The sequence below is a fragment of the Tenrec ecaudatus genome, chromosome 1 (genome assembly GCF_050624435.1).
Source record: "Tenrec ecaudatus isolate mTenEca1 chromosome 1, mTenEca1.hap1, whole genome shotgun sequence".
Lineage (NCBI taxonomy): Eukaryota > Metazoa > Chordata > Mammalia > Afrosoricida > Tenrecidae > Tenrec > Tenrec ecaudatus.
In genome coordinates, this window is record NC_134530.1 from 74,536,674 (window position 1) to 74,562,991 (window position 26,318).

At 39.3% G+C, this 26,318-nt stretch overlaps 1 protein-coding gene across 1 annotated transcript in view; it reads right to left on the reverse strand.

Moving 5' to 3' along the window:
- AGBL4 (AGBL carboxypeptidase 4) overlaps positions 1–26,318 on the reverse strand; it is a 1,434,684-nt gene that overhangs the window by 912,947 nt on the left and 495,419 nt on the right. The window contains exon 4 of the mRNA XM_075532449.1: positions 9,452–9,546. Within this exon, the coding sequence (XP_075388564.1) occupies positions 9,452–9,546 (95 nt within the window). The remainder of the gene's footprint in view (positions 1–9,451; positions 9,547–26,318) is intronic.

Below are 26,318 nucleotides of genomic sequence, written 5' to 3' on the forward strand. Positions count from 1 at the left end.
CCATTTTGATTTTCTAATTGCACGTCTGTGCACATTTCATTGTGACACTTTGCCTCATTGCTCATTTAAATTTTCTATTTAGCTCTTATACTTATCATTTCTTTTATTTGCTTTAGTTGCTCTGTGTTCAAGAGAAAGTTTAGGAATCTCTTCTTCCATCCACTTTTATCTTTTCCTCCTCTTCTCTTAAATGACCTTTTTCTTTTTTCATTTATGATATTTTGATGTCATCCCATAGCTTGTCAGATATTTGTTCATTAGTGGTCAGTGTGTCAAATTTATTCTTGAGATGTTCTTTAAATTCAGGTGGGATATACTCATGGTTATATTTTGGCTCTCGTGGACTCATTTTCATTTTATTCAACTTCAACCTGACTTTGCCATGAGTACCTGCTGGTCTGTGCCACAGTCAAGCCCTGGTCTCACTTTGACCGCTATTACCGAGTTTCTCCATTGTTTTTTCCTACAGATATAGTCAATTGGATTCCTGTGTGTTCCAGCTGACAAAGTCCATATGTAGCGTCACTGATTAAATTACTGGAAAGAAGGTATTTACAATGAGTTTTTGGTCTTGCAAAATGCTGTCATGCATCATCAGCTTTGTTTGCAAAGCCAAGCCTATATTTTGCAACTACTGTTCCACCATCTTGGCTTCCAATGTACACATTCTAATCCCAAATCATCCTCAATGCATCTTGATTGCATGTTTGCTCCATTTCAGGCAGAAGAAATTGACAGAATTCCATGAGAATAATAATTTTATAAAGTGGATTTCATTATAAGCATATAGCTATTGTCTCATTAAAAAGAGCTCTGTACTTCCCGTTGGATCTCAACATTTCTTTGGGATGATACATGTGGCCTCAGTCCCGAATCCGTCACTGGTGGCACAGTGGCCTCTCTAACGGTCGGACTCATCATGGCTAACGTGATGACATTTTAGGTCACAATGTCTAATGTAACAATCAATCTTCACTCCATTTAATTTTTAATCACTTCACGTTTTCCCAGATGCATACTTTGTGCATTCCATATTCTGATTAGTAATATATGTTACAGGTGTTTCTTCTCTTTTTGAGTGGCACCATATAAGCAAATAAGTGTCCGAAAGCTTTAATTTGTCCAAACCATTAGGGTAAACTCCACAACAGTTGCACTGACAGTGAGGTGTCAGAAATTCAAATTAGATTCAGGAGAAGATTCAGCATGTGGGATATGACTCCTGATGTTGCTTGGATCTTGACTGAAAGCAGAGAATACCAGAAAGAGGTTTACTTGTGTTTTATTGATTATGCAAAGGTATTCAACTGCCTGGAACATAAAAATTTGTGAATAACATTGAGAACACTTCCTTGTGTTTATGTGGAACCTGTGCATGAACCAAGAGGGTCTTTCAGACAAAACAAGGAAATGATGCAGGTTGAAAATCAGGAAAATCTGAAGTCAGGATGTGTCCTTTCACCATATTTATTCAACTTGTGTGATGAGCAAATAATCTTGAAACTGGATTGCATAAAGAATGTGATATCACAACTAGGCCAATGGACAATATCATGACAAACAGAAAAGACTGCTATTGTCAAGAATTCCATTTTGACTGGATCCACTATAAAAGCCCCTGGGAGCAGCAGTGAAGAAATCCAGTGAAGTGTTATGTTGGCGACGTCGGTTATGTGAGACCTCTTTAGAACACCGAACAGCAAGGATGTCACTTTGAGGAGTAAGATGTACATTATCCAAGCCATGGTACTTTCAATAGCCTTATATGCATGTGAAATTTGAACAATGAATAAGGAAAATTAGAAAAGATAATGGATGCATTTGAATTATTTTGGTGATAAATAATGAAATTGCCACAAACTACCAGAAGAACAATTCTCTTTTGATTGATGTATACAAGTTCTGCACGTACATAACCAAGTGTTCTGGAAATCTCGTTCTGCTCCAGGCAGTAGTGCAAACAGAACAAGGGCAGACTGCATGATTTAAAACAGGAAAGATGTACAACAAAATGATATGCTTTCACCATACTTATTCAATCTGTATGCTGAGCAATTAATCAAAGTAGCTGGATTATCTGAAGAAGAATGTGGCACCTGGATTGGAGGAAGGCTCATGAACAACCCGAGATGTGCAGATGACACAACCTTGCTTGCTGAAAGTGAGGGCTGGGAGCACTTGCTGGTGAAGATCAAAGTTTAATGATCCCATTAGTGTCCTTCCATATGGACTACAGCTCAATGAGAAGAAGACCCAAGTCCTCACAGCTGAGCCAATAGGTAAGGTAACACCATGAACCAACAATACACCAAAGACCACATCACCATTTGTCTATCAGTTGGTTGTACTGTGATGGCTTGTGTGTTGTCATACTGCTGGAAGATATGCCACTGGTATTTCAAATTCCAGCAGGGTCACACAAAGGGAACAGTTTAAATTGAGTTTACAGACTAAGAACAAACTACAAAGAAGGGAATGGCTGTCCACCTTGGAGGAAATAGGCACTGAAAATCCCATGTGTAGATTGGAAACTGGCTGAGACTGAAGTAGCGCATGGTCTGACAGTGCCTGAGGATGGGCTCCTTGGGTCAGAGGCGCCCGAAATAGGACTGAAGAATAGAGAGGAGCAAGGTGAGGTGAAGAGAGTGAAGCACATGGGAGTAAAGCTTAGGATCTTCATTTGTGGATGAGCATCAATGCAAATTGACAAGAAACAGCTGCGAACATCAGTTAATAATTGGAAGTTGGGATGTAAAGAAACATACTACCACATCTAATTCCCATGGAGTAGCTTATGTATTTAAACCACTGACTGTTAAGTTAGCAAAAGAATGTTTTAACCACGGCACCATCAGATCTCCTCATTTTCCTATGCTGTTATTATGTAACAGTTCCAGTTCAGAGACTCTTGAAAACAAAGCAACACAAACTGTTACTGCACATCCGCATGCATTATTGTAACCATGGAACACATCTCACTGAGGGGTCTTCCTCTGTTTCAATGACATTTCCCTGATTACATTTGTTTTCTTTATTGGATGAAAATCCTTTGTACTCTTTGCTCTGACATTCTGTTGAGAGAATTTTGAGTTTATATTTTTCAATATAAACAATATATTTCCCAATATACATTGTTGAAAACAATTGCAAATTGTTTTCTCTCTCAATAAAACTCCTTACTTAAACAAGATACTGTGATTAAGATCGATGGAATTACTTAATGTCAGAAATGGGATCTGATTCAGACTCAGTACCCACAGAGAACTTATGGTTCTCTATCTTCCCAAATGCCAGGGGAAGCCAGCCCCTAACACATCATCACGGGTCCAGTAGGCACAATTATACAGCGATAATAAGTAAAGATTATAGTAAAGTCATACAGAGCATGAGAGATAGAAGAGAAATACTGAAATAAATGGAGTTAGACACAATTCATGGTAGCATGCTCACCTCAGCCCCGCTTGGTGGTCCACGTGGAGGGAGAGAGAGAGTTTAATGCTAGCCCAGGCTTTTATATTCTCTGGGGACATGCAAGCCCCCTAATTACAAGTGAAGACATATGTCACAGGAAGGGGGTGTGCTATTGGGAATACAGTAATGGGAGGGGGAGATCTAGGGGTATCCACGCAATAGGAAGAGGAGGGGTTGGGGATATACATGTGGCAAGATGGGCGGATCCTAGATTTAGGATGGCAGCCTAACTTTGGATGTCACAGAGCCTGTTTGACTTATTCCCTGACTCAAAAGAGAGAGACCATTAATCCATTGTCTCCAGCGGCAGGGAACAGGCCCACCCTGTGGTGTGGGGAGACAGCAGTCTGGCAGGGACTGCCTTCAGGGAAGATGTCTGTAAGCATCTGACCTCCCACCACACCCAAACCTCCTTGGGAGTCTACCAGGCAATTCTTCTAAGAGTGGGCTCCACAATCATGTGTTAAAATCAGAATTTTACTAAGGATTCTATCTTTATTATTTTTTTAAGCTTTCATCCTCTTGTAGGTTCCAGTCAAGGTTTTCCACTTGCACTTTGAACTACAACTTCTGTTGCACAACTTGACGACATGGAGGTTGGTGTAAGGAATCTCAGAATATCTACTTACTTTGATTCTGAGAAGCCCCAAATTAGGCTATTCCTTTTTTCTGATTCATTAAGCTCACATTTGTTAAATTTTGGGATAAATCGGTAATGCTAAATATAACAACGAAGATTTCTCTTTGAGAAACTTAACTGTGAAGAAACTCAAAAGAATTTGGTCCTTGATATATTGGCTTCTGCCAGTGAAGCAGGCCAGACTCGGATGTTCTTTTTCTGTTTACTGTTGATTCTGAGCCGACTGTCAAAAGCATACTTCAGCACGCCTTTAGGCACCCTCCGCCCTCCTTTCTGATTCCCCTACCGCATACTCTCAGCAAGAGCAGTCACTCAGCTGGCCCTGAAATATTCATAGACGAAGGTATTAAGTAACTCAAACTTTATAATCAGCAAACTAACATTTGAGGGGTCTTGTCATTGTCTTGTGCTCATTAAATATTGATTTTATAAATATCAACTAATCAGAATCTACTCGTAGGGTCCTGTATCTTCTTATTTCAAGTCTGTGAAAGGAGTTTGTGAATACTTATAAGAACTGTCCAATGCCGACTGCTTCATTCCTTCTTAACTTTATTTCTTAACTTTATTTTTTTAAACAAAACATTGGGTTTTCATCCTCCGTAAACAAATATTTTGGTTGTATAACTTGTCCATATTTTATGATTGGTATGCCCCTGCTAGAGACAACCTAGGAAATCAGTGACAACTCATGGAATCTTTTAATCTCATGAAATTCCTATTTTGCACAGGAAATTAAAAACAGAAAGGCCCCGGAATGACACAAAGAGGATTTTTAAATTCGGACTTTGAATCTTCAAAGTAGCAGTAGGACTGCTTTGCTGACAAGAACTAGACAAGTAATGTGAATGCTCAAAGTGCCAAGGTCCTGTCGTGACCATTCCAGCCACGATTTTGACTCCATTTCCGCTTTATCCTTCTGTTTCACTTACTAGAACGCTAACACTGTGTGAACGCCCTTTCTATCCTGAAGGAAAAAAGAAAAGGAAGATAAAGCATTACACGAAATTATTTTAAAACATGTCTCACGGATACAGGCAAGATACCTTATCACACTAGTATAAAGTGTGTCTCTTGGAACGGCACCAAACTGCCGACCACTGCAAAGGCCAGGGGGACATTTCTTAATTTACAGAGGAATTAAAAATTCTTATAAATACTTAGCAGCATTGGTTTCTGATGCTACATCAGCTAGCCCTTATGCTAACTGGAGCATGAGAAACCAAGTTATGGTCATAACACGCTAGTTGACAACTGCTAACCTCCTGCAAGTAGCATTGGCTCTAACATATGCAGGGCAGAACTGTCCCTACGGGTGTCTAAGGGTAACAGCTCCTGCCTTACAGGAGCAGAGAGTCTAGTCGTTCACCTGTGCAGGTTTTCAACTGCTGACCTCGTGGTTAGCAGCCCAATTTCTACGTCACTACACCTCCAAGGTGCCTGCTAATCCAGAGACTCACACTGACAGGTCCCTAGAGACAGAGTTCCATTTTTACCTAAGATGGCCTTAAATTTACAAAGAGAAACTACTTGAATTGTTAATGGATAACTCTGCAAATGCATTATTGCTACTGAGGCAACCCAATCAGCAAATAATCTCTTTTACCTGCAAGGATTTCTATCCTAAAGTATTGAAACTACAAAAATACTTGGAGTCACAAATTAAACTAAAGCATTATCTCGTTCACAAGCTGAATCATTAGAAATTATTGACAATTTGCCATGTTTCCTTTGGTTCCGGATGCCCCTATTGATCTATTGTATGGGATAATTAATTTAAGTGAAATTTCCATATACAATTTAATGCTAAGGGAGAAAAAATTTTAAGCCTGCAAGAAATAATTATCAAAAAATTCAGAATTAAATAAAAATGAAATATTTTGTCATATGTATCTACTACCTTTCCTTACTGAAAACTTCACCTTACTTGAATCTTCCCCTGGGGAATACTTTCTTATAGGTCAACTCACTTTCCAATTATAGTACAAGGCTTATCTACTGAACCAAAGAATATGCAGTTAAGCTCATCTAAACCTTTACCAAAGAATCCCAAATACCCTCTTAAATAAGAAACTAGAGAATGCATTTTCTTTTTTTCTTTTTTTAAAATTCTTTTTATTGGGGCTCATAAGGCTCTTATCACAATCTGTACATACATCAAATGAGCAAAGCACCCTTATACATTCGCTGCACTCGTCACTCTCATAATTCACCTTCCACTTGGGTTCCTGGAATCAGCTCGGTTTCCCTTTTTTTCGCCCCATCCCCCTCCCTCCCCGATCCCACCCCTGGTCCCTTGATAGTTTATAAGTAATTATTATATCTTATCTTACACTCCCCGGCGTCTCCCCTCACCCGCCTCCCCCTTGCCAATCTCCCAGAGAGGAGGTTACACATAGATCTCCGAGATCGGTTCTCCCTTTCTACATGCCCTTCCCTCTTGGTGTCGCCACTCCCACCGCTGGTGTTGAAGGGTTCGTCTGTCCTAGATTCCCTGTGCCTCCAGATCCCCACTGCACCGCTGTACATCCTCTGGTACAACCAGGTCCGCAAGGCAAGGTAGGATTGGGGTCATGATGATTGGGAGGGGAGGAAGCATTCAGGAACTAGAGGAAGGTTTTGAGTTTCATTGTTGTTACACTGAACCCTGTGTGGCCCATCTCCTCCTCACTACCCCTCTGGAAGGGGTGTTCAGCTGTCTACAGGTGGGCATTGGGTCCCCATCATGCACTCCCCCTCTTTCACGGTGATGTGATTCTCACCACCACCCCACCTTTGATGTTGGAGACCTGGTCTCCTCTGTCCTTCATGGTCACCTATGTTGGTGTGCTGCTTCCGTGTGGGCTCGGTTGCTTCTGGGCGAGAATGCATTTTCTATAGACCTCACTTATTATTAACACATGTAAGAACACCCCTTCTAACAAGCACGAAACCTAACAGAGGTTGGAGGGTTGTTCAAGACTTGTATGCAACTAATTGAATAGTAATTCCTAGATTTTCAATAATTCCATATCCTCATTTATTACTTTCTAGTGTCCACCCGAAGCTACTTATTTCTTGGTTGTAGATTTTGGCAGTACTTTCTTTTGTATTGCTACCCACCCTAATTGTTGATACATATTCACATTCCCTTTGGAAGGTCAACATTTCAGTTGAACTATAGTGCCTCAGAAATGAACAATAATCCCCCATTTACTGTTGTTGTGCTTAGGTGGTGCCAAGTTGTTTCTAACTCTTAGTGACCATGTGTACAACAGAAGGACACACTTCCTGGTCCTAAGCCATTTTGTTTTCCAAATGTCCAGTCCTGTGTTGCTGTTTCCCCTTTCTTTTGTATTTTTGAAAACCTTTAAGCCTTAATTATTTGGTTTTATTTTTCATGAACTATTGGCATTCTTACTGTCAGCATTCTTAATAGATTTTGAAATATTAATAAGCCCTTGGATTTTTACTTTAATGCCTTAAAATTAAGCCTGTCCTCTAATCCAAGATTGGTAAGCTCTCAGAAGCACACATTACACAGTGACTGTTTTCTCTAATGGTCTGAAAGAGTCAAAGGCTCTGAACTGAGATTGATGGTCTTAGTTGTGTATATGTTTGATCTCTTCTAGTTTTTACTCAGCACTGCTTCCCAATTCATAAATTGTTTTTTACCCTCTATAACATAGTTTACTTTCCTTCAAGCTATGACAGCACAAATGTCTTCTATTACATATATATGTATATAAAGTATATACTATATCTTCTAGTACACATTTACATATAGATTCTATTACATATGGATATGATAGAAACTATTTGTACTAGAATATATTGTAGTAGAAGATATTTAATATATATTTGATAAGTTAAGAGTGATTTTTGTTAGCTGGTAAATCTTACATACTATACAGAAGGGACAGGCACGTTACGTTGAAGGTGCTTGTAAGCAAGGCTCTTTTGCTGGCAAGGCTGAGGTTCAAACGACAAATGATCCCAGCGACACAAAGACTAGCCCTACAATTATCCACGTGGGCTGAGCTCAGACACTCAAAGAAAAACCTCACTCTTTGCTCAGGATTTAAGACGAGATGGCCAACAAGAGATTGAAAGAAAAAGCAAACGTATGGTTGGGTCACATGCAGGTAGGTCCAGGTAGATATTTTTACCTTTTAGTTAGTAGTTTTCATTATTAACTGCCTTTATTTTCATTAACCTAAGCTCCTCAGCTCAGCATTAACAGAAAGCTGCCAAGAATAAGTTGTAGACAAAAACAATTCAATGTTTATGAATTGTTAGTTTTCTATAAATATAGACAGTTGCAGATGATTTTCCCACTAGTCATTAAAATTTGAAAAGGATCAAAGCTAGAATAATATTAATAATTCCTTACATTTCTGTAATGTTTTACATAACACTATTAATAATATATAACATTTATTGAACACTTAGCAAATGGCAGGCATTTTGCATGTAATTATCATAAGTAATTCAACTCAGTTCAGCAAGTAATTCACTTAAGGCCTACTGTGGGATAGGTGAATTATAAACAGATTCTGTCTTCAAAATCTCTTATTTTATTGTACTCCCTCGATTAATGCTAATTGAATGAGTAAATTACAGGATAGATAAACAATTGAATTAGTTTAAATGCCGGTATGTGGAAATAGAAACAGAACAGACTCCTTCCCGGTCTTCTATAATCTTGAAAAAGTAACAGCCTCTCTCAGGCCTAATTTCCTCATCTATAATGTAGTAGTATGCAAAATCTACCTTGAAAAGTTGTTTTGATAATTAGTTCTCAGTAAATAGACGTGTTTATCATCAGTCAATATCTTCATCCTCATCCCATTACCATTGGGATTATTAAACAACCCAATCAACTCCAGTTCTTCTTACCCTAACCATGGTCCGCACATCCACACAGCAAATCCACAAACCAACTAACAACACACAAAGCAGCACAGAAATCATGCAAAACAAGGAAAAACTATCTAACTTTAGTTCCCAATATTTCTACTCCAGATTAATTCACAACATATAAATTAGGAAAATATTTAACAGAATAAACTTCAATATGCTTCTAAAGATACCATGAAAAAGGCAAACAGGAGAGGAAACACCCCAAATAACAAAGTGAATCCTCCCTCGTAATATGGAGTTGGTCGGTCAAGAATGGAACCATGTAATCTATCACAACACTCACAGAGAACAACACCTGGAGTACAGAGTGATCATGGAGAAGCTCATCTTACACTTGTCAGTTCAAACGAGGCTCAGCAGTAGCCAAACGGCAGATATCCTTGTAACCGGGGTCAAACTGTCCAACCCCAAAGGCACCCCATTCCAGGGATCACTCACCATTTGGGTCTGCTGGTAGATTTCACCATAGGGGCCATCCCATCCCTATAAAGACTTTTGGTCTTGCTGAAGTTAACAATGTTGAAAATTGTCCTCTGAAAAAGAAAGAAAGAAGAGAAAAATCATCAAAAAGATATATTATGCAAGTTTCCACTCCTTATAATTAAAACAGAAAACAAATAATCAGGATTAAGAGGCATCATATGATTCTAATGACCAACTGTCCAGTGAGGAAAAAGGCCACCTATGGGATGGAATGTGATTGTCCCACTGTTCAGAGAGGCTAAGCATCCAGACTCTGGAATTGGGAAAGCTGAATGTTAACACAAACTCGAACACTCTCAAGCATGTGACCTTCCAAACTATTGAGTCTCCGGTCTTGGTCCTCATTTAATAATATAGGGATAATAAGAGTATCTACACTTCAGAGAAACTGACCCTAATAAATTCATTTGTAGATATGCAGAATGTTTTTTATTACGTATGACCTCTCTCTCCAGGTTGACTTAGAATTTGCATGGGAATGAATTCAGTTATCATGTGGGTCCACCATTAGTCTATCAGTTTGTGGTACTGTGGTACCTTGCATATTGCTATGTCTCCAGTGGAAATGGAAGCGATGTCACCAGTATCTCAAATATAAACAGGATCACCCAAGGTGAACAGGCTTCAGTAGAGCTCCCAGAACCGATTATAAGGAAAGAATCAGCTACCCACTTCTGAGGGATACGCCACTGAAGACCTTCTAAATAGCATTAGGACATTGTCAGAAAGGTAGACACGAGGCCCTCAGGTTAGAAGTCACACAAAATACAACTGGGGAAAGATGCCTAATCAAAGTAGAAGTGACTATAATTATGTGATGGAGTGAAGATGGCAGGACCTTTATTTGTTATTGGATCATGACTCAAAATGAAAAACAAAAACAAAACACAGATGTAAGCATCTACTAATAATCGGGGCACTATGAATCTAGAAAAATTGGAAACCTTAAAAATGAAATAAAATGCAGAAAGATTGATATGCTAGGCATTAGGAAGATGAAATAAATTGGTAGTTTGAATAGGACAGTCATAAGGTTTAGTATGGCAAGAATGAAAATTTTAAAAGGACTGTTGTCACATTCATTCTCCAAAATAACATTTTGAGATCTACCTTGAAGTTCGCTACTGTCTGTGATAGGATAATATCTATACAGCTACAAAGAAATTAAGTTAATACAACTATTATTCAAGCTTAATGATGAAGAAATTGAAGAATTCCACCAACATCTTTAGTCTGAAATGATCAAACAGGCACTCAAAATGCACTGATAATCATCGGTGCTTGGAATGTGAAAGTTGGGGAAAAAGAAAGAATAGCAATAGCAAAATATAGTCTGGGTGTTAGAAATGAAGTTGTATGTTGCATGATAAAATTTTTGAAGACAAATGTATTCATTGAAAATTGTCTTTTTAACAGCATAAATTGTGTCTGTGTGCATAGACATTACCAGATGTAATAGACAGGAATAAAATTGACTACATATATGTAAAGAATCAGTAGAGAAACAATATTATCCACCCAAATGAGGCCAGGGTCTGACTATGGAGCAGTCTATTAACTGCTCAGAAGAAAATTCAGGTTGAAATTGAAGAAAATTAAAATAAGTCCACGTGGGTCAAAACGTGACTGTGCATTTAACCCACTTGAATTTATAGAATGTCTCAATAATAAATTTGACAGATTGAACATTAATGACAAAAGAATGCGGGATGACATCCAGAACATCAAAAACAAAGGAAAGAAAGGGTGTTTAAAAAGATAAGAAATAAAAGAGATCAAATGAATATCAAAAGACACTCTTAAACATGCTCCTGAACATAGAGTAGATAAAGAAAAGAAATAACAAAGGGTAAGAGCTGAATGAAAATGTCAAAGAGCAGTTGTTTGAGAAGACAAAGTAAAATATAATGAATTGTGCAAACACCTGGAGTAGAAGGGCTCCTAGGGGGAGGGGTTAACAGGGGAGGGAAGGGATAAAGGGGAGCTGATCTCAAGCAGTTCAAGAAGAAAGAAAATGTTTTGAAACTGATTGTGGTAGAAATTGTACAACACTGCTTGATGTGCTTGAACTATGCAATGTTATGATAACTGTAGGGGCTCCCAATAAAATTACTAAAAAGAAAATAAATCAGAAAATATAAAAAATAAAAACCAAAGAAACTATACAAACTAGAAATCAGTGAGATGATACATAAAAACCAGGGAAAACTGCTAGCCAAGGTATAATATATCCAATAAAACTATGCCTCAAATATGATGGTAGAAGTAGGACATTTCCAGATAAGTCAAAATTAAGAGTATTTGTAAAACTCAGACCAACCTTACAAGAAATGCTGACAGGAATTCTCCAGACACAGAACCAAAAAATCAGACAACTTACATGAGATTAAGAAGTGTGACAGGATCACCCAGAAATCAATCCAGATAAAAATTATCAAAACTAAAATAAGTTTAAAAAATAAAATAGAGAACCAGCGTTATAAATTTGAAATAATTACAAATTAAAAAATGAGGGACTTAATGGTATAATTATAGGACATCCAACTGGAGAGGAAAGCAATATGATATGAAGATCAAAGAGACTGCTTTAAGCTTGGTGGGGTGGGAGGAGTTACCGAGTACACACACACGCACACACACGTTAATAAATCATCTAATCAAAATAAGAAGGAAGAAAATTATACAAACATAGTAAAAGCAAAACAAACAACAAGATAAATGGATACGGAAGAGAATGCTATGTGTAATGATGAAAGGGTTGATCCAGCAAGAGGGTAAAACCATAATAAATAGCTGCGGGCTCAGTGCAACAGCCCCAGGAACGTATAAGGCAAACATTCACAGAAAAGAGATGTTTGCAAACATTTACTCCAATCATACTTTTAAAGGGTTTTATTTTTGAGAGGATTAAAAGAGAATTAAAATTTGTTATTCAAATATGACACGTTTGTCTTCATCTAAAATAAAAGAGAAAGTAGAGAATTAGAATTAGAGAATTGGAATTTTAAAAAGAGCCCAGAAAGGTTACAGGCTCCAGAACAACATACAACTGCCATAATGATGTATAGGCCGCTTCTATACTTTTTTATTATTCAATTTATTTATTAAACATTTTATTCCATGACAGGGAAAATTAGGACACATGACAGACAGGCATTGGAAAGATAAAACAGTATTATAATAAAAATGTTATAAAATAAATTTGAAAATTAAAGGAAAAGGAGATATCCGGGGGTGGGGACTGGCAATACATCATCAAAATTGACAGAAAATGCAAAAAAATCTGAATAGTTTTATTAAATTTATTAAAGAAATCAAGTATATAAAAAATGTCAATACATGGAAAATGCCAGTCCCAGATCTCTTCACTAGTGAGTTCTTACAAGCATGTTTTAAAAGACAGACATGCCAATCTTACACAAACTGCAACAGATAATTGAAAATGAGAGAACATTACCAAACTTGTTTTCTCTAACCAGAATAGTGCTGATAATAAAAGGTGTAAAGGACATCGCAAGAGAGAAAAACCATAAGCCAATTCCTTCTCTAAACATTTATGAAACCTTACAAATCCGGCTAGACCTGAGTACACACATTGGGCCAGATAAGAGCTCTGGACACATGGAATTTAGGACAGATAAACCCCTCAGGAACAGTAGAGGGAGTAGCAATAAAATAAGGGAAGGGGGGTGTTGAAGGTTGGCTGGGGGAAAGGGGAAGAGAAAGGAACCCATCACCAGGTTGGATATATAGCCCCCCCGCCCCAGAGTCAAGTAAGAGAAAAGTGCGTGAAGGGAGACAACAAACAGTGTAAGACACAAAATAACAGTAATAATACATAATTGATACAGGTTTCATGAAGGTGGGAAGATGAGGGAGAGAGGAGGAAAAAGAGGAGCTGATACCAAGGGCTCAAGTAGAAAGAAATTGTTTTGGAAATGTTGATGGCAACATATGCACAGGTGTGCTTAATACCATTGAATGGTGGACTGTTTAAGATTTGTAAGAACCCCCAAATAAAATGATTAAAATATTTATGCAATAAATTCACTAAGTCTAGAGGAAAAAGACAATAATAACCAGGAATGGAACATTGTTTTAAGATTATTCTAAAATGGATTGTTAGAATGCAGCATACTAATAGATTTTACATATGTATTTCAAAAAAGGACTAAAATATGTTACACTTTTCATAAGAATTAACTATTAGAAAACTGAATATGGAAAACGTATCAACTATATGTTTGACTGTGTGGATCATGACAAATGATAGCTAACCTTCAAAAGAACGGGAATTCCAGAACGCTTCCTTGTGCCTTTACAGCACATTGATCAAGAGGCAGTTGTTTGACCAGAACAAGGAAATGATGCACGGTTTAAAATCAGGAATGGTGTGAGATAGGGTTGTACCCCCTCACCATACTTATTCAATCTGTGTGCTCAGCAAGTCACCAGTGAAGAGAGTTATGTGAAGAATCTAGCATAAGGATTGGAGAAAGTATTATTAACAAACTGCAGATGGAACAACCTCACTTGCTAAAAGTGAGGAGGACAGGAAGCACTTGCTGCTGAAACTCAAAGATTTTAAAAAAACCAAACCAAAAAAAGAAAATCAAGGATTATAGCCTTCTGTCTGGATAAAAACTCAATATAATGAGGACCAAAATCCTCACCACTGGACCAAGAAGAAACATCATGATAAATGCAGAAAAGGTTGAAGCTGTCATGGATTCTGTCTTGATTGGATCCACGATCATTTCCCATGGAAACAGCAGTCAAGAGATAAGAATACAAGACCTTGTCCTATGGAATCACTGAGTCAACATCAGCTTGATGGCAGTGTTTGGTTTTCCTTTGACTGGGAGTGAGTACATTGAGCTGAAATGCTCCAGAATAAAAAATCTGCATTTTAGGTTATAGCCTTAACGACCATTCCTGTAACTGACTGACCCTGAAATCCTGAATGTGCTCTCAATTTATCTCTTAAGGAACCAACATGAAAAATATTTACAGGATCTTCAGAAAACGGGAGCCCTAGTCTTGCAGTGGTTAAATGGGACTGCTGATCGAAAGACTGGTCCTTCACAGACTAGTGGTATGTTGTCACGACGGGAAACAAGCCCTCTTTTCACAATGGAGTTGCAGTATTCCATTTTCTTAAAACTTCTTCATAATAAATTCATACAATTGTCCTGTGCTTTTGAAAAAATCTATGGAAATTCCTCTTTGGAATTAAAAAAAATGTTGCTACAATCGTGTCTGAACTGGCTTTTCTCTTTGAATTTAACTTGCCCAGCAGCTCATCTCAGATTGTTTTTATGCTACTTTTAAAAGTTTTTAAAAAGCTATCATTAATTGACAGTTAATACATATCATAACAATATTTTATAGTTCAATCACATGTAGCAGTATTGTACAATTGCTACCACAATCAATTTCCGAACATTCTTTTCCTGCCTGGACTCCTTGACATCTTCTCCCTTTTACCAGCCCACCCTCACCACTGTGCCCGAACCTTATTCTACTTGCTGTCCCTATAGGCTCACCAATCCTAGGTTTCATATTCTGAGAAACAGAAAAACATATGTCCCCTTCCGGTGACAACACCTCTGAGATAAACCCTAATATGGACAAGAACACCAAAGATTAGCAAAATACAGAAAATGTTGAAAACCCGGTCAGGTCCAGCGGCATCCGAGGACATCGGCTGTCAACGTTTTAACTGTTCAGGTCAGGTTTATCCCTTTGTTCTTCTAGACCAGTGGTTCTCAACCTTCCTAAGGCCACGGCCTTCTAATGCAGCTCTTCATGTTGTGGCGACCCCCTTATTTTTGTTGCTACTTCATAACTATAATTTTGCTACTTTTATGAATCTGGTAATCCTGTGAAAGGGTCGTTTGATCCCCAAAGGCGTCACGACCCACAGGTTGAGAACCGCTGCTCTATACCCATCTCTCCAATACACTCTGCTTAAGTAACCACTTTTCTCTCATCCTTCAATTATGGATCGAGGGAGGTCACTGGAGGCTCATTTCCCGTGTTGCTCCCACAAATGTATCTCGGGTTCCCACTGTCATCAGTATGCTTCTGCAAACCAGATGATCACAGTTTAGGTTCTGATAGTAAACCCTCTTTGCTTACAGATTATCTGATTTACAATCCTTTGGAGACTGGTGATGGTGTGCTTCTTCCATATATACTTGGTTTATATTTCACTTAGATAGCTGTTTGTTTGGTGACAAGCCTTTAAGACCCCAGATACTATTTGATCTTAGCTGGGTACCATCTAATTTCTTCACACGATTTGCTATGGTGCCCATATCTTCTGTATTCCCTTCCTGAGGGTGAGTATGAAGCAGGGCCGTGATGTAAGGACTAATCAGAGCTAGGATTTAGTGCGAGCCCAAAACCCATGCCTGCATCTATGTTTTTAGTTTCTTTGTTTCTAATCTGAGTTTGGTTTCCTTTCAAAACCTTCTTGTTAATTTATGGTAGAGAATCTGATAGATCATCCCCCTGGGACATAGAGAGCTTCCATTAATATTACCTTTGATTAGCTCCTGCTACTAATTTTTTCAAAGCCCTGTTTGAGAGAGGGATAGTAGGCCAATGTAGGCTAGCTCCATATCGCAGTACCTGAATTATTCACTTATACAGAATCAATCCTCCCATGACTGGACACTATTTACACAAACAATGGGGGTCAATTGTCAGGAAAATTTACAATAATAACCACTGAGCATGTCAGTCACAGGTTTGCTGGAACAATACATATCTTAATACAGCGCATCCATGTAGCAAGACCATGTTTGTCTGCCTACCAACAGTTCATCAATCTGGGTACAGCTGACTTTTGATTCCTCATACCCTATGTATTTTCTGGTTTAAGCCCTCAGATTACAAGTGTGTCTGAGATATAGTCCAATCCCAATGGAGTTTTCACATTGGATCTCACTGATGCAGCCTCTGGAGTATGCTATGAGCTTCATAGACCCAGGATTCAGTGCCCCAGTGGCACACGGCTGAGTTTCCCATGATGCACCTAGAATCCTGGCTCAATGTGGCCCATTTGGTGCATACCACCAAAGACACTCCCGCCTAAGGTCCCCAAAAGCACTTTCAGTCATTCTTCCACCCATCTGAGTCCATATGGAAGAAGCGCAGCATCATCAGTCACCAAAGGATTGTAAATCAGTCCTCCATCTTTTCCTGTCAACAGACGTGCATTGTGTCCCCAGAGCTGTTTGCTCCCTCGCCCTCTTCTGACTTGTTTTCCATCAGGATCCCTTATTGATGGGACCTTTTGACATTAAAGCAAGAGTGTCGATGAAGGAATATGATCATAGACAAATGTTCAGGCATTCTTTGTTTAGAATAAAACTGTGCATGTGAACTGAAACCATATTATCAATACTTTGTTTTAAATTTACCATCTTACATTTGTGTGGGTGTGCATATCCTATGCACACATATCTATGTATGTGAATTGTACATGCATACATGAAGGGCTTCAAAGAGTTTGCAGAAAATGGAATTGGAAGATAATGAAATATTTCCACACAAATTTCTGAAATATACATCTATACGTATGTGTGTATATGCTCATATGCATATATGTGAGGGAGCTTCAAAAAAGTTTCTGGAAAAATGAAATTAAAAGATAATGAAAATTTTCACAGATTTTTTAAAATGCCCTAGGAGACATCCTGGCCATAAAAAACCTACAGGTTGCCATCAAAGATCTTAAAAGAATGCTAGCTAATACCAGACATTGTGTGTCTAACATGTGAAGTTTATCATATAGATAGCCATGATGTAGAACATAAATAAGCTAATGTTGAAGAGTCAGAGGGAACCAGTGATTTCTTAACTAGTTGCACCTTTGTCTTTTTAAGCATAAACTGTTGAACTGTCACATAGATACTGCAGTCTAATAGTAATCATAAAAACGACTTGCAGCCTACACAGTAGAAAATTCTGCTTTCTCACTGCATGTTTGTGAGAAGTCAGACAAATGAGGTAAAAGTGCTAGGAGGGAAACAGTCTCATCAAGGGAAGCTTAGCTTAATAGGGATATTAACCTCATGACAGGAGAGAGGCAATGGTCTTTAGAGATATTCCTCTGTGAACAACTCGGAAAAATTACCAACTGACATACAGACACAAAAACCTTTCTTTTTCTCAATCTGACAGCATTTCCTGCAGAGAGTCTAGTTCTAAATTGTATTAATTCATTCCAGAAATATTCATTTCATCATTTAATTCAATCAGCAGTTATGAGTCTGATACTCTGCTGTGTGCTCTTAAACAATTACCTAGTTGGGAAGAGAAACATGAGAAAACCACATTCACTACAGGGCTTAGGTTTAGCCTGCATGAGCTTAATGAAGGGAAGCTGAGTCTTTACTGGTGAACAAGGATTGGCCAGACAAGGAGGCATCCGAGGCAGATAGAGCAACTAGAACACAGGGCAATCTTTTGCAGAATGCAGGCTGCTTCCTGTGGTTGGAGCAAAGGCGTGTAGAACTGGTGGGGTAAGAGATGGGATTATGCCACTAAAGGATGTCTGAGTCACGTTAAGTAATTCAAAATCCGACTGAAAGCAATGTGAATGGGTTATTGGAGGGTTCTAAATGTTTTGCTCACAGGAGTAAAGATATCAGGAATTGCAGTGAGCTGTGAAGACTGGTGGAAAAGCATAGTCTACTCTTAAATTTCTTTATTGTGGAGAAAATGTACAGAGAAACCAATCACTGCAAATCCATTTTCATCAACACAAAAATAGAGGAGTCTACCAGGAACCTTTTTGGTGTGGTGCACACACGATACTGATCCCACGTGCCTCAGGAGGTGACAAAATATTTTCACTTGAACAAGAGTTCCAAATAGATGAGGCACGGTCCTGAGAAAAAAACTTGTCAGTCTGGATTTTAGTTCCATCGTATGCTTTTCCTATGTTTCTGCTCCAGTTGAGTTATAATCTGACTGAAATCAGGTCTAGACCTTCATTTCCTTTGTAATTACCTTAGTTATTCAGAAGGCTGAGGCCAGAATATATTAAACAAACAAATCCCTTTATGTTACATAAACTTCCATCAGAAGCTTGCAGGGGAAAGGCTTAGATGGTGAAGTTAAAATCAGGAAAAATAAACTGACTTCCTGTTCTCATCCCCTTCCAGGGAGACTGTGAGGTCGAAAAGAACAAAGCGCACACCAGCCTGTGTGATCAGGTGGTGTCCATGGATCGGGTATCGGCATCAAAGACCCAAAGCAAAACAAAGCCAACCAACAAACAAATAGCCCATCAGCAGGAAGGAGGGAGGCAGAGTGGAGACCCAAAGCCCATCAGTAGTCAATTGGACACCCCTGTCACAAGGGCCACAAGGTGGAGATGAGCCAGACAGGGTGCAGTATAGCACCGACGAAACACACAACCTTCCTCTAATTCTTAAATACTTCCTCCCTCCCCCCCCCACACACTACCATGACCTCAATTCTATCTTACAAGTCTGGCTGGACCGGAACATGTACACTGGTATACATAAAAGCTCACAACACAGGGAATCCAGAACAGATAAGCCCCTCAGCACCAATCAGAGGAGCAGCGATACTAGGAGGGCAGGGTAAGGGGTGGAGTAAGGGGGAACCGATCACAATGATTGACGTATGGCCCCCATTCCAGGGGGACAGACAGCAGAAAAGTAGATGAAATGAAAAAGCGGTTGACGTAAGACATAAAAAAAAAGAATAATTTATAAATTATCAGGGGAATTGGAGAAGAGAGGGTGGGAGAGGGAAGGGTGAAATGAGCAGCTGATGCCAGGGGCTCAAGTAGAAAATAAATGTTTTGAAACGATGATGGCAACATATGTACAGATGTGTTTCACACAGTGGATGTATGTATGGATTGTGATAAGAGCTGTAAGAGCCCCCGATAAAATCTATGAAAACAACAACAAATAGAACACCAACCGCCTGGTCACTCCAATTCTAAAGGCGGCTACGGTGCACCAAGAGAGTGCGCCTCCATGTTGACCCTGCTCAGGCTTGCCCTGCCCAGAAGTGGCATTCAGATAATAGGACAGGTAGAAAACAGGAGTACACACACGCTCGGTTTATTAAATGGGCTGCCCATCGGACACAAGGGAAGGAGTCAGGTTATTGGTGACTTTAAAATTCTCAAACAGGCAGCCATGAGTTCCATACGTCAGCAAAATAAAAGTTCCCTCCTTTCTTTGTTTTTCATTTGCTTCTTTAGAGTGTTCTTTGCAGTGGTGGAGACTTATTTCATGCCTGTTGACCCTTTCCATCTTGGAAATGTCGCGCTATTCTTTTTCTTCTGAATGCATATAAGTTGCATGTGGTAGATTGACTGCAGTGTTTCTGATCTCCTCATTTCTACCTTCTTCTCACTAAGAAAATGTTGCCTTTCCCATTAAAACGTAACCCTCTTAAGCCCGTGCAGCTCTTGTGATTGGCTTTGGCCAGTGCAATTGGTGGAAAGAAAGATATGTGTCTTCTAAGTTAAAATCTTAGAAGCCTTGTGCAGGTCCCTCAGCCTTTGGAACCCTGCCGCTGGCATCACTTCAAGTCCAATGTTGGCTGACAGAGGAAGAGAAAACATATATGTAAGAACATCTTGCTGTAGCTGAAGCCATGCGAGACCAGCCTACAGCCAGTGGATTCGCAGACATAAGAAATTCCAGTCACGAAGCACAATCCCTCTCATGCAGAGCTAGCCACCAATACGGCAGTGGAACTCAGCTGGCCCAGGAACTCATGAACAATACCGAATGCTTGTTTTCATCGACGACTGTATTCAGTACAGAAAGAATTCCTAAGGGGCGGGTGGGTGAAACTTCGTGATGCTCCCTGAAAGGCTGGTGGCTCCCGCCCACCAGCTGTGCCATGCTAGAAAAGCTTCCGCTCACGTTTGTAGCCGAGGGCCCCTCCAGGTCTCTGCCCTGCAGAATTGCTGTGAATTGGGACAGACTCGCTAACAGTGGGTTTGGCAGTTGACTTACAATTTCACAATAACAAGCGATAAACCAGGAACTAATGCCATGTTCAGAAGTGGTTTGGAAATCAGAATGAAAAAGTGAGATCGCATTTACTTGCCATTGTAGTATATAGTCACCATTTGATTGTTAAACGATGTATCTGATGTTCCCACACTGTGTACTGCTCACGACCTGTGATGAAGTGAAATGTCTAAATATGGCTCTTCTGCTCAATCTCTGGGTTGTTGTTGTTCTTTGCCCACACGTCAGTTCCAGCTCAGAGTGATTCTATGGACAACCAAAGGAAACACCATCAGGTCCTGTACCGTCCTTCCAATTGTTGTTATGCCGTGTCACTGTGCAGTCCACACACCTTGTCAAGATGTTCTCTGTTCCATTTTGATGTTCTTCTGCTTTACCAAGCATGATGGCCTTTACCATGAACCTCTTTCTCCAGAGAGCACATTTCTCAGCATGAAATCTAGGGCCAAACCTATCAGCTGCTCTGCGTTCATAAAGGCTTTTGTTGTTGTTGTTTAATGCGAAGCACACACTCAGCTCTTATAAATTTCATATGATTAGAATATAAATTCATGAAATCTCACCTTATAGTAGTTCTGCAAATGTGAGAATTGGAAGAGATCGATTTTAAAGGGAGGACGCGTGAACATCTTATGGATTGCAAACAGCAGATAAAATGTTTCCTTATTAAAGGCTGCTCTCTCCAATGCATTTCAGAGAACACCAAGATCTCTCCTTTGTTTGGAGATAATCACGTTTTTCTCAGAGTGGTTCACTGGGGCTTTACTTTGGGCATGAATTTTTCATGACGGATTGATTGAAAAGACAATGCCAACAGAGAATAATACAAGCATAGGAGCCTGTCTTACAAGGCAGAGTTAAATTACTCCAAGGGTTAGAACGACGAACCCAGGTACTGCGTTAGACGGAGCAAGTAAATTGACAATTACAAATCTGTTGAAAAATGAGAAAAATCAATTAGGAAAAAGTTTACTTGTACTAAAAAGTAGTGTTTGGTTTATTGAACACCATTCAGTGGATTTTTGGACACAAACAGAGGAGGTACTATGGGGAGTCCCCTTCCTCTGTGTGGGCGTTGGAGGGACTGAGATGGAAAGAAAGTTGGACTGAGGCAGGGGACTTATGTTACTGGTTTTGCCACTGACTTGTTTTGTGACCTTGGATTGCTACTTCTTATCTCTGATTCTCTATTTTCCTATTTCTAAAATAGAGCTAAACCGCTCATTCCTCCTTGGGGGCACCGAATAGATGCCACTTCCCAAGACATTTTGCTATTGTGATTTTAGGTTCCGTCAAGATATTTTACTCAAAGCAGCCCCTTGTGACAGCAAGAATTAACTCATAGGACTATCAAAGCTTTAATCTTATGGAAGCAGATTGTCAGATGTTTCTCCTGTGGAGTTCCTGGGGGGGTGGAGATGGGGGGGGGATAAACTACAAAATTGTAGGTCAGTAGCTGAGTGTTTCACCATCATACAACCAAGTTTCCATAAATACATTCTAGAGAACCAGAATTTAAAAGAATGTGTTTTACTACAGCAAACCAGAGGACTAGAAGTGAAAGTGTTAATCAGACCAAAGATCTTTGGAAGAAGCAAAAATAGGATAATAGGAAACTAGGCCGGTCACCTCCAATGCCCATTTCGATGGCTAGAAGCAGATATTGAGGCCCAAAGTAGCAGGTGAAGGATAGGTAACACAATTAAGCCAGGTCAAGAGTGAAAAGTGATGTGCCAAGGCCACTAGCTAGGAGACCTGGGTTTGAGCCCTGGCTAAGCATACCTCCTGCACAGCTCCCACATGACTTCATCAGTGGAAACTTGGGTTTGCTGTGACATGACTAGCAGGCTTCAGAGGAGCGCTGGACTTAGGAGGACTAGGAAGAAATGCCTGGAGTGTACTTTTGAAAACCAGCCAACGAAACTCTATGAGAAACAATATTCAAAGGCGCAATCAATCATCAGGTTGCATGGTACTGGCAGTTCATGACTCTCTCAACCACCAACACCATCACCAAAATGTAACAATTCTTATTCAGTAGTCCTAATTCATTTTGTAGCTTAGGCCTCTTCCTTCACTATTACAGATTCTTTGACATATGATACCTCTTGAAATGGTCTAATGTTGACTAATTATTTTTGATATAGGAACCTGATGTATTCCTTCTCTCTTCATTTGATACTTCCTGCATCATTCCCATGGAATCCTCCAGTATCACAAATTTCATATCTGATATCTTCTTCAGCTGTTTCGGTTTGAGATATATGGAGCAAGTTCTTCCCTTTCGGTTTTCTAACTCTAGGTCCTTGCCCATTTCTTTATAATATTTTACTCTGTGTTCCTGAGCTGAGTTTTGAAAGTTTCTGTTCAACTCTCACTTCCTCATTCCTCCCATTTGCGTTAGCTACTCTACCTTCAAGGGCAAATCTTAGAGGCCCTTTTAAAATCTTCATCGGTCCTTTCTTTCTTGTCTTTTCAATGACCTTTTGCTTTCTTCATATCTTATGTCCTTCATGTCATTCTACAGCGCATCAGATCTTCTGTCCTTACTGTTCCATAAGTCAAATATGTTCTTGAGAAGGCCTCTGAATCAGTTAAGATATTATCAAGCCCACATTTTTACTCTGATGGGTTTATTTTTATTTTATTCGACTTCAGTCTGATCTTCAGAAGCGCAATCAATGGCTTGTCCCATACACACACAGCCCTGGATTTCTTTTGGCAGGTGATAATGAACTTTTCTATTGATTTTTCTCCCAGATATAGTTAATTTGATTCCTGTCAATATTTATTTGGTAAGGTCCACATGTACAGTCATCACTGATGTTGTTGAAAAAAGTTATTTGAAATTAAGAAGCTATTGATTTTGCAAAATTCTATTATGCAATTTTGGCTTCATTGTCTTCTCTTTAGCCTTACAGTAGAGTCCCGGGTCTTGATGCTAAAGTGTTCTAGAAGGAGCGTTGAGATGTGATGCAGTCATATTCCAAATCAATTTTTCTCATAAGAAATGACTGAAATGGATTAATCTCTTCTTGTTCAACAAGTTTTTATGCTAACCTTGACTTTTTATACAAAACGTGCACAGAAACTTCAAAGTAATTAAGTTCAGAGCGAAATGATGTAATTTAAATGAGAAACACAACATTTAAAAAGTGTTTAACAATTACAGTATGGCCCATACCTTGGCACTGACGCGAATCTGGATCTGTGGCACAGATGTGGAGAAAAGCATGGAGAGTCGTTGTTTGGAAAGGAAATCCCCTTCCAGAGCATCAACTGGTAGCTGCTTTTAGCAGTTCTTCCCTTTGTTTTTTCACTAGGACCTGGCTGGCTTTCTCCACCAAATATATATATGTGTGATCTGCTGTTGGCACTTCCTTAACTGCTTTCTAAAAGGGTTTACTAAATTATCATCAACAATATCAATAACACGGTTAACCAGTTCCTAATCATGATGATTCTTTCAAAACAAAAAACAAAACTCTTGAACTTTCTCCCAACGAAGCAGCATTTCTTTGATTTCAGAAGAAGCTGACTCCCTTTTGATTTCCTCCTCTCCAGACGGCTCCTCAGCCAACAGCTGCTGCTGCTGCTCTCAAAGTTCCCGGTCCCTGTGTGAGTCGGGGCTGCACTCTTCAGTCTCTGTGTTCAGATCAACTGTCATTCTTACCGTTTCCTTTGCTGCTCGTCTACACTGGCTTTCTTATGACCCATGTTTTTATCTAAAAACAGTACAAAACCCACAAAAACTAAGAAAAGTATAGCAGAGCACTTGGAACATAACCGCAAAAGGTTTAAACAATGCACGTTAACAATGCCAATGAATGCTGAGTGACCGAAATACAAACTGCTTTTGTTTACAAAAACCATGTGTGTTGAGTCGGGCTCTGATGTTTTATTTGAGTGCCAATGACAATTATTTTCTCTACATTTTTCGTCAAAATCTAGTTATGTTGAGTGATGCAGTTCTACTGTATTTTAGAATTACTGAAACTTCCTCTTTGTTTCTAACTTTAGAATTTCAAGTACCACTAATTAGCATTACACCTAGAATGCATGTTTGATCAATTTCACACTGAAAAGTTGGCACAATTCTTTGATTTCTCTGTTATTGTCTTTAAGGGTTGATACATAAAATCGAATAAGGTTGTATTTACTTAACTTTTTGTAGGCATACACATATCATCCTATCACATTCAGCATTGTACTTCAAGATATGTCCTGAAATATTCTTTTTGGATGAAAAATGTGATGCTGTTCCTCTTGAACTTGCCATTTTTGACATAATGACTCAAAGGACTGTCTGATTCAAAACAGCCAATACCAGACCATTTCAGTGAATTAATGCGGAGGCTATTTAACTCTATGCATTTTCCTAGGTTCATACTTTTTACGTGTACTAGTTATTAATAAATGTGTGTGGTTGCCTCTTCTTGTTTTGAATTAACTATAGTCTGAGGAGGAAGTCATTCCCAAGTCAAAGGACCAATCAGAACAGTGGTTTTGGAGGAGATCTGTTGGGCTAGTTAATTTCAAGGCTGAGCAGTATGCTCAAGATACAATGTTAATTTTTTTTTTTTTTAGGATTCGGGGTAACCTTGATAGATTATCTCAAAGTACACAGGATGATTATAAAGGCTTATCAAGAAGAAATTTTAAGAAAATGGAAAAATGGATTTGTGAGAGTAAAAGCCTGAAAGTTGTACATAGGCCGTTTCTGCATCAGGACAGCGCACCTGCTCATGTCTAAAGGGTATCGAGGGCTGTTCTGTAAAAACTTTATTGGGAAGTTTTAGCCTGCCCACCTTACCATCTGAGCTTGACCCTTCAAGCTTCCTTTTCTCATTACTCAATAATTTGATTTGAATTCTCCAATGTGCAAAATTTTCAGGGTTTCCCCCCAATTTTTATTGTAACTTCAATGGAGGTTTACATTTCAGATGGTTCATTTTGTATTCACAGTCTAAATGATTAATCAAATCTCCACATCAATTTGACCTCCCCTGTCCTTGACTGCCATTTCCCTCCAGCCTCTAATTCACCCAAGTCAAGAGAAGTACTGTTAACAATAGCGAGAGGATGAAATGCTACACCTCACCAAAAAAATTATGACACAAAACGTTCGTTTGACACGATGTTCATCAAAGAGCACATATGTTTCTCAGAGAAGGGTTGTTGTTGTTAGGCGCCACTGAGTTGGTCCCAATGCAGACTGACCCTGTGTACAATATAACAAAACACGGCCAGATCCTGCACCATCCTCGTAATTGCGGTTATGTCCCAGCCCATCTTGCAGCCACTGTGCCACTCTATTTCTTCAGGTCTTCTTTCCCCTGCCCCCCTATTCCCAAGCACCACGTGCTTTTCTAAGGACAGGTCTCTCATGATCCTCCCAAGGGACTCCACTTCTTTCCTGGGTTCAAAATTTACTGCAATCATCATACAAAACAAACAGTCAATGTTCACCATGAGGGAAGTTAATAGATTCTGTTTTGTAAACTCTGCGTCACAGTCTCTGGTTCTGCTGGTCTCATTCTCTACTGCTTCACACAGGGTCTGGAACGTACTATTCCGGGATCCTGGATTTTCTCTCTCTCTAAAGCCAAAGGGGTGGTAGCAGAACACGACCAAGCCCTTTATCGGTGTCACACACACCCTATTTGCAAAGTCCTACCCACTCGTTTGCTGAGTGTCACAGACACTTTGGTAGAAGAGTCATATTAAGGAGTTTCATTTCACCATACCTGGCATAGTAAGCCACATGTTTTTCTAATTCA